This window comes from Bufo bufo, chromosome 1 (assembly GCF_905171765.1).
Source record: "Bufo bufo chromosome 1, aBufBuf1.1, whole genome shotgun sequence".
Lineage (NCBI taxonomy): Eukaryota > Metazoa > Chordata > Amphibia > Anura > Bufonidae > Bufo > Bufo bufo.
The window spans coordinates 756725653-756738158 of NC_053389.1; the positions used below are offsets into that span (position 1 = coordinate 756725653).

Sequence of the window (12506 nt, forward strand, 5' to 3'; positions counted from 1 at the left end):
AACCTTTCTCGAAGTCAACCTGTCATGATGCATTCTAGATGACAATATAAATGGTCCTCGGTCTTCTCTCCCATGTTGTTAGCCCTCCAAAATGCATGGTGCCCTTAGCCTAGAGTTGCCACATAAATGGCATTCCTTCATACATGCATGTTCATGGCGGAGCTTGCCAATGGCCGAGTGAGCAGTGCGCATTCAGAGCTCCTGACCATCTCCGGCAGTTTTTCAGACTACAGGTCACAAGCGACTCACCTTCCGCCATGAAAAACAGAGGGAAAAGAACCTCATCCACACCAGCACCGGTGGACCGAAAATCAGGCGCCATGGAGCGATATTTAGCGTCCAGCTCCCAGCCGGCAAGTGGCGCCAAGACAGCCATGAGACCCAAGATGGCGGACGCACCTCATGGTGAGAAAACAGCGGCGGCCGCCGCAGCAGCATCCCCTGACCCCAGCCGATCACCACCGGGCACACCGATCACACGGTCATATGCAGGGGCAGTTCGCAGCCCGTCCTCAGCGGCTCCTTCCTCGCCTGCCATGACAGAGAGCAGGCTCTCCTCACCCAGCTCCTCACCGCAGTCCCACCGCTCACCAAGCTGCCCAGACGCTGACATGCAGGCGATACCGTCCTCACAAGAGGAGGAATGGGACTGGAAAGTCCATCTTAAAAGCTCTGCCCACAAAGCATGAGCTGAATGATCTTTTTATTAAGCTTGAAGCCTCACACAAGCAAGATATTGCTGGCTTACATACAGATATCAAGCAAGTAGGCCACAGAGTGGAGGATGTGGAAGCTATCCAAGAACAAACCCTCCAGACATTGGAGTCTCACCAACAGATCCTGCAAGATCACACAGGTCAGATACAGGACATACTAAGTCACCTTGATGACATAGAAAACAGAAATAGGAGAAATAATCTCCGCATAAGGGGAGTCCCAGAATCTGTTCTCCCACAGGACCTGGATCACTGGGCTCAAGATCTATTTGCCAAGTTACTTAACAGAAGCCCAGATTCTCCGGTCGAAATTGACAGGATTCACAGAACCCTGGGTCCGAAACTTGCAGATCCAGCTCGCACACGTGATATAGTGTGCAGAATTCATTTTTACAAAGAGAAGGAGGAGATCCTTAAGGCCTCAAGAAATATGATGCCAAGTCTTCCGGATTACCCCGGAGTACTCATTCTGCCAGATTTAGCTAGGCGTACACTTATGTTAAGGAAAGCTCTCAAACCTTTATTGATCCTCCTTAAGGACAATGATATTATATACCGCTGGGGCTACCCCTTCCAGCTCTTCGCCAGAAAAGATGGGAAGTCCGCCACTTTCAAGTCCATCACTGACCTTCAGAAGCTATTGGACGTTTTCAATTTACCATCTGTCAACCTTCCAGATTGGCCCAGACAAAAGGAATTGGTTCCTGTGCCGCGCAGAGACCCTTGGCAGACGGCGCTCCCAAAACAGCAGAGGCCACCTAGAAGATCCCGTTCACCTAAAGACTGAACTGTCTAGTTATTGTGAGGTTCCAGCCTCTAGTTGCAATCTGTTTTTCTTTCCAAGGAAGCCTAATTACATAGGCTCTTTAGAATGCTTCTATCATAATACTAAATGTTCTCACAGTTTAATTGTGACCTGTTATAACCACTTATCTCATTGCTTACCCGGAGACAAGTCGGGCAGCCGTAGCGCCCTTGTCTTCTCTTACCCCCACTAGGTTCTACAGCACCCACTGAGTGTTGTATATGACGAATAGTCATAACTTAGTGACCGTTGAACCGACTGTTTGGTTCCTATTACCCCTCAGATCATTATTGTCTGTTCACTGAAACCTAAGCGTTTCCTAATTGTATTATCTGTTTGTCTTACGTCTTCCCCCTACTTTCCCCCTTGTGTGTAATCTTTCCTTGCATCCTTAACCCTTACTCCTTTCATTCATCATGGCGGGATTGTTATCGTTTAGCTCCTTTAATGCCAGGGGCCTCAACAAGCCTGAGAAACGCAGTCAAATCTTATACCGGTTTCATAAAAAAAGGATCATGATTCAGGAGACGAATTTCAAAACTTCATCCATCCCAAACTGCAGGAACAGGTACTACCACACCTGGTTCCATAGTTCACACCCAGATAAAAAAGCAGGTGGAGTCTCCATAGCTTTCCACAAAGCCTTCCAGCACAAGGTTTTGGCCTCTGACATTGACACTAAGGGGCGCTATATATTTCTTAAGCTTGCATTTAATGATCAAGTATTTACTGTTGCTAATTTGTACTTCCCTAATCAGGGCCAGGCCTCCTTTGGAACCAAGATGTTGAGAAGACTTGCTAGCTTCGCCGAGGGCTCACGTATTATTTTAGGAGGTGACCTCAACATGACTATGAACCCAGAGCTTGATTCTTCGGTGGGTAAGTCCACGATCTCTCCCACGTCGTTACGTAAGTTCAGAACAGCACTCACATCCCTCAGGTTGGTTGATCTTTGGAGGGTCTTGCACCCGGGTGTCAGAGATTACAGTTACTACTCTGCAGCACATAACACATACAGCAGAATAGACCACCTCTTCGTATCGCAGAGCTTCCTGGATCTTGATCCCCGATGCTCGATCGATTCTATGATATGGTCGGATCATGCGCCGGTATTTGGATTATTGTCTCCAATTCACACATCTCCTCGCTCATTTACTTGGAGATTAAACGATAATCTACTAAATGATGCGGTATGCTCGGCAGCTATAAAAAAAGGCCATTGCTGATTTTGTTGCTGACCATCGATCGGATACCACTGCTTCTCCTCTAAAATGGGAAGCACTCAAATGTGTGGTAAGAGGCGTGTTTATGTCCCATGGGTCTCGGCTTAAAAGAGAAAGGACACATAAGTTAACCGCGCTTTTTAAAGAACTGGAGGCCAAAGAGTCCATTAATAAAACCTCTGCGTCAGATTCTCTTAAAGCTGAACTTTCCTCCATTAGACAACAGATATTAAAAATTCTAGATCAGAAATCTCTTTGCATGAGAGATAAGATTAAACGAGGTTACTACGAGTTCGGTGACAAATGTGGGAAATGGTTGGCGAAAGCTTTACATCCACGTATTCCGCTCACACATATACCCTCTTTGAACATAGGCTCGAGGGGTCAGATACATGCACCGCTTGAAATTGCTAGTGAGTTCCGGTCATATTACTCAGACCTATACAATTTAGATCAAACACATACATTCGGCCCGAGATCGTCATCCCAAAACATACAAAATTATCTATCCCAATTTGGCCCCCCGAATTTACCAAATGATGCATCTACTGGTATGGAGGAGGATTTTTCTTCATCAGAGCTCTTGCATGTCATTAAGGACCTCAAAAATGGGAAGAGCCCCGGCCCTGATGGGTTATCTGCACGTTTCTATAAATTCTTCACAGAGGATCTGGCCCCCATTCTCCTAGATGCATTTAATTCTATATCAGCCACATGCCCCTTTCCATCTCAAACCTTACAGGCCCATATTACAGTCATCCCCAAACCAGACAAGGACCATTCCCTTTGCTCCAATTATAGGCCCATTTCCCTTCTTAATATCGACCTGAAATTATTTGCTAAAATTCTGGCCTTAAGATTACATCCCCACATACCAAAATGTACCCATAGAGAACAAGTGGGATTTGTCCCAGGACGAGAGGCCCGTGACAACACCATCAAATCCATAAGCCTGATATCTAAAGCTAAACAACTAAAGATTCCCATGTGCCTTCTTTCAGTAGATGCGGAGAAGGCATTCGACAGGGTCAGTTGGCACTTCCTAGAAAGGACCCAGATTCATATTGGGATTGGTCCTAAGATGATAAATAGAATCATGGCCTTGTATTCTGGCCCTACCGCGCGGGTTCGTGTCAATGGTGTCCTGTCGGATTCCTTCCCTATCTCAAATGGAACACGGCAGGGATGTCCTCTCTCTCCGTTTCTTTATATTCTTGTTATGGAATCTCTAGCGAATGCCTTGAGAGCCAATGACGCAATTAAAAGGCCTTCACATTGGCAATATAGAACATAAACTATCACTGTTTGCAGACGATCTCTTGATGTACTTAAACCCTAGAATCGGCCTTCCCTCAGTACTAAAGGAATTTCAGATTTTTGGGAAGTTATCCAACTTCAAGGTCAATGTCCAGAAGTCTGAACTTTTAAATATTTCTCTCCCTTCTCGAGATGTCACTGCATTTAGAGATTCATTCGCTTTTAAATGGGCCTCAAGTAAGCTTAAACACCTGGGAACTTACATCTCTTCTGACACTTCCCACTTGTTTAAACTCAACTTCCTCCCTATACTCCACACCATTGAAAATAACTTACAAACTTGGTCAGCTTTAAATGTTTCATGGTTTGGCAGAATAAACACCTTAAAAATGGACGTTCTACCCAGACTTCTTTATTTATTCCAGACAATCCCCTGTCGGATCCCAGCCACTTACTTCACACGTTTAAGGAAACTCACTTCTCGTTTTATATGGGGTAGATCCAAAGCTAGGTTGAGCTACAATCTTATGATCAAGTCCAAGGAACACGGAGGCACAGGCTTGCCTAACTTCCTATCATACTACAGAGCAGCGGTCGCCAACTGCGTGATTGACCTTACCCATAATCTTGAGGGAAAACTTTGGGTTGAATTAGAACACACTCTAGCCCCTGGTCTTATCCCAGGCGTTTTCTGGTATCCGACAAGTACACTGACTCAAATGCCCATTCAAAGGTTATCACCTTTTCTATCTTCTCTAGTACACATTTGGATCAGGTTCGCCTCTACAACTCGAATGGTTACGATCCCTGGCCCTCTCACAAACATATCTGGTCATCCGTTGATGCCAGCCGCACTGTTAGCTCTACCAGCCCTCAGCTTACATGCCAGACCCCAGATTAGAGTCAAAGATATATACTCAGTTAGAGGGCTGAAAGATCTTAAAGACCTAGGCCATATTATACCTGACTCACCAGGACGATGGTTTCACTACCTACAATTACGCAGTTTCACTGGATCTCTGGCACCCGGTATGCAACTTCAATCCTCAGTGACTGATTTTGAGAAACTATGCCTAGCTTCCTCTGCTCCTGGGCATTCTATATCTCTTATATATGCCATTCTGAACTCGGGAGAGATCGGGGATGACACAGAAGAGTTCCCTTCCCCAACTAAGAAAATTATGCTTTCATGGGAATCTGAGTTGGGATATCCTCTCACACCTGATCAATGGAAAAGATCTCTCCTTTTCACCCATAAATCTTCAATTTCCTGCAGGATTCAGGAACTTAATTATAAGATTTGGTCTAGATGGTATAGGACCCCGGTTAAACTTAACCAGTTTTATCCTTTGGTTCCAGACACGTGTTGGAGGTTTTCGAAAGATAGAGGCACTATGCTACACATCTGGTGGGAGTGTACGGGAGTAACAACACTATGGAATGACATCTTCAAGCTACACGAATATTTGTACAAAATCCATATCCCTATGTCGCCCCAGATAGCTCTCCTTTCAGTTTACCCGGGCAGAATTAGGACAGTCAAGAAGGGCATTCTTAGATTTTTTGTTGTAGCAATGCGTCAAATAATTCCCAGAGCGTGGAGATCACCAGATAGTCCCCTTAGGATCACTTGGGTTAATGCTTTGGACTCTCTAGCACGTCTAGAGGAGCTGGGAGCCGAAGATCAAGGTCTTGGAGTCGCTCACTCTAAACAATGGGAGGCCTGGTACCAGTTCCGTGCATCAGCAGGTTTCTCGGGTTGGTTGTCCTCAGGATCTACCACTTAAAATATTCTATCCAGTCTGACTGCAGTCATAGCTTATATAGATTGCCAATTCAAGCTCATTCCCCCCCCCCTCCCTCCTTACCCTTCCCCCCAGATCCCTTGTCTTGTCTCCCCCTGTTCTACCTCATCCGTCTAATACTGATGTTTGATGACTCTTTTTTCTTTGTACTGACTTGATATGTACTATTGTAATACCCACAAAATACATATACTCAAATGTAACTAGCTCATACTGCATGTTTTCAAATGTATATGGTTTTCAATAAAAACAAATTGAACCATACATGCATGTTCATTTATGCATACGTGCATCCATAAAATGAAGTGAAAAAATGCAAATGTCCATAAAGACTCAAAAGAAAAGTTAATGTATATATTATGAGGATTACTGTAAAAGATTGATTATTTAACAATAACAGTATATGGCAGTTTTTCCTTAATATGGATGCATCTAAGGCCTCTTTCACACTTGCGTTGTCCGGATCCGGCGTGTACTCCACTTGCCGGAATTACACTCCGGATCCGGAAAAACGCAAGTGTACTGAAAGCATTTGAAGACGGAACCGTCTTCCAAATGCGTTCAGTGTTACTATGGCACCCAGGACGCTATTAAAGTCCTGGTTGCCATAGTAGTAGTGGGGAGCGGGGGAGCGGTATACTTACAGTCCGTGCGGCTCCCCGGGCGCTCCAGAATGACGTCAGAGCGCCCCATGCGCATGGATGACGTGATCCATGTGATCACATGATCCATGAGCTTGGGGCGCCCTGACGTCACTCTGGAGCGCCCGGGGAGCCGCACGGACGGTAAGTACACTGCTCCCCGTTCCCCACTACACTTTACCATGGCTGCCAGGACTTTAGCGTCCCGGCAGCCATGGTAACCACTCTGAAAAAGCTAAATGTCGGATGCGGCAATGCGCCGAAACGACGTTTAGCTTAAGGCCGGATCCGGATCAATGCCTTTCAATGGGCATTAATTCCGGATCCGGCCTTGCGGCAAGTGTTCCGGATTTTTGGCCGGAGCAAAAAGCGCAGCATGCTGCGGTATTTTCTCCGGCCAAAAAACGTTCCGTTCCGGAACTGAAGACATCCTGAACGGATTTCTCTCCATTCAGAATGCATTAGGATAATCCTGATCAGGATTCTTCCGGCATAGAGCCCCGACGACGGAACTCTATGCCGGAACACAACAACGCAGGTGTGAAAGAGCCCTTAAGGTCCATCTATAGAGACAAAGAACATTTAGCAAAGCTCCTTGAAGAACATTCAGGAGACTAGAGACCATGGTGCACCAACAAATCTCTAAAACCACGGTCTTTTGGTCAGTAAACACCCTGAAGGTGGAGATCTAATCATAGTCCAACCCATACTAGGTTTTCAGTTTGTGTGGAATTGTCCTTTAAAGTTGCTAGATATAGTTTTAGCATGAGTTCTGGTGTCTATCTGGAAAACAAATTCACTATGTTTTGTGAACACCTTTGAAAGAAGAGATTCATGGTGGAGAATGACATCAGTGGTCTCCTGGAGTACTGTGCTTGATTATTCCCTCCTTGCAGGTGTCACGGATACTCTTTAAGAAGGTCATCATTTGTGAGCCACCAGTACCCCTCTCCTGCTGCTCTTGACCCCAATTCTCCGTCTGGTTCTTCTTCATCCTGGCGCGGGCCCCAGCTGTAATGATATAGTTGGAGACAATGCGGATATGGAGGGAACGAAGCTCTGTGAGTGCAGAGATGCACTGATTGAAAGTTGACAGGAGAGTTGGATCCTCAGATCTGGATACGTATTCCAACAAGTTGGGGGCTTCTCTAACCCAATTAATAAATTGATTGTGGGCTGGAGGCATGTAACTGCGCATCCTTAGGAGAAAATCAGCTGCAGGAGAAGAACGCAAGACATAGGTCAGTACCCTGCCTTCCTTCATGCCCACTGGTTTGGATGTGAAGATGTTTTTATCACGTTTGAAAATAAAAAATTAAATACAATGATTCCCAATTCTACATGCAAAATAAATGGAAAGGAAACCCCCTAAAAGGAAGCGCACCTAACCTTTGGTGCATATTCAGTCCCTCACATGATCTATATACAGTATGTGATGTATAGGTCTACTGTATATACAAAGTAAACATTTAGGGGGAATTTTTGGAGCTCCATGTCGCACAATTGTGACGCAATTTGTACATATTGGAGCACTGTTTTGTTTTTTTGTACACCAAAATCAGATTTTTGCTTTTTACACTATTGGGGTCATTCATCAAACTGGTGTAAAGTAGAACTGGCTTAGTTGCCCATAGAAACCAATCCGATTCCTCCTTTCATTTTCCAAAGGAGCTCTGAAAAATGAAAGGTGGAATCTGCTTGGTTGCTCTGGGCAACTAAACCAGTTCTACTTTACACCAGTTTAATAAACCACCCCATATGTCTGAGATAATGGGCTTTAAGCAATGTAAAAACAAGCATACAGACCAACATGTTCATCCTGAAGTGCATTTCACTGACGTTTCTTCTGGGGGGATACATTTTTTCACACCTGCGTTCTATATTTTCTGTGTTCACTTCCATTTTTACATGGTCTTATATTCATTTCTTAATAAATTATATATTTTATTAATATTTGTGACTTTGTGTTTTTGTAGGAAATACAATTCAGTAAATGTGGTGCCAAAACGCAGAAGAAAAGACATAAAAATGCCTGATGATCATTTCTCCCTTAAGAATTCACGTTTGGATGGTGAAAAACACAACCATACTGTGTGAATAAGCCATCATTGTGCAGTCAGGATATTTCATGGCAGCCAAGATTGGTTATGTTTAGTGATTAGCGAAGCGTGCCTCGGATCCTAGATCTGAAGTCACTTTGCTCAAAACTTTGGTTTAATGCTGTACGGAGATCTGTCTCTGTACAGCATTAAAATGTACAGACTCCGACGAGGCGAAAAGAGTTATTCCCGAAGACCCGAGAGACTTCAGTGAATTACTTCGGTATTTGATTTTTAAACTGAAAGAACATTTTAAAACTTGGATCCGAACTCAGCTTCTGTTACGACTGGTACCCCGGAACCGAAGCAGAGTTCAGATCCAAGTTTTAAAATGTTTTTTTTCAGTTAAAAAAAATCATACCGATTAGACTTAATTAACTTCACCTAATTGAAGGCCGTACATTTTAATGCTGTACAGAGACAGATCTCCATTCAACATTAAACCAAAGTTTTAAGCGAGGATCCGAAACTCGCTTCGCTCATCCCTAGTTATGTGCCTTACTGCTATAATCCTTGTCGCTACACCTCCCCATCTTGCCCAAGAAGTTGCAGTGCCTGATGGTATATGGAGCATTTCCAGAGTTTTGCCATTTAAAGAGGTTATCCAGGAAAATATATTTATGACTTATACTCAGGATAGGACATCAGAATCAGATCTGCAGGGGTGCGACACTCAGGAACCCCGCTGATGTGCTGTTAGAAGAGGCCTTGAGCACCACAGCCTCTTCCTAGGCCAGTGACATCACTGTACATCGGTCACGTGGCCTAGTTGCAGCTCAGCCCTATTCAAGTAATGGGGCTGAGCTGCAATACGAAGCACTGCCACTATACGACGCTGTCCTTGGAAAGCTGCAGGGAGCCTGCATCGCTCACCAGAGCTTCGTTGAGGACAGTGGCTCCCTGATACAGCTGATCGGCAGGGATGCCGGGACTTGGACCCCCTCTGATGTGATAATAATGACCTATCCTGAGGATAAGTCATCATTGGCTTTTCGAGGATAACCCCTTTAAGCTAAACTCCTAGAGTCCCCCTATAATTCTGCTTTTACTGGATTGCTCACTGCCCATTGATTGCACCCATACTTACCACTGTCAGATTGGTGCTGAATTCCCAGCAGTTCGTCCAACGCATGGTACACCGAGCTCTGAGCAGCACTACCCCCTGAGAAATGGAGGGGTTCTTCTGAGACGCCTTCATATAGCATACCTTCTGGCATATTCGGGTTATCCTTCCAACTACAAGGTAAAAGAACAATAATAAAAAAAGAAAGAAAAATGATTTATCATCCAACACGATAAATCCCATGTAAACAATCAGACTATGGGGGAGCTTTATCAAACTGGTGTAAAGTAGAACTGGCTTAGTTACCCATAGCAACCAATCAGATTTCTCCTTTCATTACTCACAGCTCCTTTGGAAAATGAAAGGTGGAATCTGATTGGTTGCTATGTGCAACTAAGCCAGGTCTACTTAAGACCAGTTTGATAAACCTCCCCCTATGACTAAATCACGGCCACCACATACCTGTAGACAGGAGCTGTCCCAGCAAGAGGGATGAACTGTGTAGTAGAGTAGTACAATATCCTATCCATAAAAAGGGAGGGTTGTGGATGGGACAAGGGTAACAGGTTAGTGCCTAGAGGTCTAGCCATGTCCTGAACACAGGGAAAACAATAATGAACTATCTGCTGGTTGCTGTCCATGGGCGTAGCTATAGGGGGTGCAGAGGTAGCAGTCGCTACCGCAGGGATCTCAAGTCTCCCTGAAGTTCAGGGAGTCTCCCTCTATTAGATAGCGGCTCCCTGACACCCGCATGTGAGACAAAATCTCCTGGAAAGGTTTACTGATAGCAGAGCAGAGAGATAAGAGAAGTGACAGGACAGAGTTTAGATTACAGGTTGAATTAACCCTTTAGGGTCAAATTGGCTTCTCAAGGAGATCTATATGTTAAAAGGCACCTTCTTCTGTCTCATTCAGTAGCTATAGAACTATTGAGAGAGATGTATTTTTTTTAAATACATTTACACATTTAACCCTCCATTTTAATTATATATTATTTACCCCAGTGTTAAATCCCCCCCCGGATGCTTGTTTTTTTCCTACAGTGGGGTAGATAATTACACACAGGGTTCATTTGCTTCTTGTCAGCTCAGCGAATGAACCGAAGATTCGATTCATGAATCGGTTCATTTGAATGAACTGATTCAAATGAACCGATTCATGTGAAAGATCCGAACTTCCCATCTTTAGTTTACTCGCAGTAAACCTTCTCGGCGCGTGCGCACAGTGCAAGAAGAAGACGATGCCAGCAGTCCGCAACGGCGCAGCAGGCTGAGCCTGTGCGCACGCGCGGAATCTCAAAGCGGGAGGAGGGGGAGGGAGGGAGAGGCGGCACTGAGGAGTAGAAGGCGGCGCTGGGCACGAACGGCGATGCGTGCGGCCGGGCACCATGCATCCACAGACCTCCCCTGCTTGGGCACCTTAATTCAATGATTGACAGGTTAGTAAAACCTGTTTTTCCGCAGAATAAAGCCACAAATAGCTTTTATAAGGCCACCTTAGAAATCAGAATGCTACCCTGGACATGAGCAGATGTTTAGCTCACAGGGCTTATAGGTGGTGACAGAATCCCTTTAATCATATACATAAATATGATAATTTGGGGCAGGGTAATGAGCCCAGTCCTCCACACCATAGAGCAAAGTGTGCAGATACTGCATATGTCTGGAAAATGGAATAAAAAGTTTGTGAAAGAAAAAAAAATGAAAACCTCCCTGAAATGAGAAGTGCACCTCCCTGAAATGAGTTTTTGCAGGTTGGGATGTCTGCTACCGGGCCCAGGAGCCTGAGGGGGCCCAAAGACCCTTGTGCCACATAAGACACAACGCACTGAGGGAAGGGGGGCCCAAGCTGAACTCTTGCACCAGGGCCCATGAGCCGTTAGCTACGCCCCTGTAATGCTGTCCCTATACTTACAGAGCATACATTGAGAACAGCCTGATGACTTTCACGGCAAACTGGTAACTCTACAAATTCGTACACAATTACCAGTTTCTTTCCCAAGATTTCACTTTGTCCTGATTCCTAACACTAAGGGTACAACCACGTGACACACCTGTGCTGCTCTCAAGTGCAACCGCGACAAGACTGCACCATGTGGTCATACCCTAAAGGTAACCTTGAATCCCACCCTCTCCAGTGCCCTCTATGCCAGGGAATGGACTAAAGATGTCCAAGAGGTAATGAAGTAAACTCCACACCGAACACAAGAGGGAAGGGAAACGGTACTAGGCCTGGAAACTAGGGAAAGGGCAAAGGTCACCACCTAATGAATCCCTAAACCGAGCCCTGATTACTATCAGTATGAACAGACCTCAATGGTAGGAATGTTCATACACAGGCACCTAGAGCCCTATCTGACCCTAAAGTTCTCTGGAAATAGTGTCAGGGCAAAAGATGACCTGTTCTTTCCCAGCTGAAGGATCAGGAGACTCCCCTCGGAGGAGAACCAAACACCAGCACTTCCACAACCAGAAAGGAGCTATCAACCGCATAGCATGATAGGTGAGACCAGACTAAATAGAGGAGTTGGAATGACCACTTAAGCTACACCTGAGACAAGAGGTGTGGTCATAACCAGCAACAACACAGAAACAAGTGAAACCAAAGAGGTTGTCAAATCACATGACGTGCAGCCAGTCTCTTAGATCTTCTGACCCCTGTCACGGCAGAGACCGTGACAGGTAAACATTTTGCAAGTGTTTGGTTGTTTTTGGACTCCAGACAAAGAATATGCAAGTGTGTTGTTATAACCAGGTTGTCTAGAGTTAGTTTTTTTTTGCAGTACCTGTAAAGAAGTCTATATTTACTTGCTCCCCACTGCTCCATTCTGATACCATGCCTCCCAGGCTGTCTTCTCTGGAATAACATTCCCCACCTGTCAACTTCCGTAAAGCTGG

The 12506-nt window shown here is 45.0% G+C and overlaps 1 protein-coding gene across 1 annotated transcript in view; it reads right to left on the reverse strand.

Annotated features, from left to right (window-relative positions):
• Window positions 1–7007: 7007 nt before the first annotated feature.
• Window positions 7008–12506, reverse strand: part of IDO2 (indoleamine 2,3-dioxygenase 2) — a 63424-nt gene continuing 57925 nt past the window's right edge. The window contains exons 9-10 of the mRNA XM_040414550.1: window positions 9634–9782; window positions 7008–7662 (exon numbers count right to left, since the gene is read on the reverse strand). Of these exons, the coding sequence (XP_040270484.1) occupies window positions 7298–7662; window positions 9634–9782 (514 nt within the window). The 3' untranslated portion in view covers window positions 7008–7297. The remainder of the gene's footprint in view (window positions 7663–9633; window positions 9783–12506) is intronic.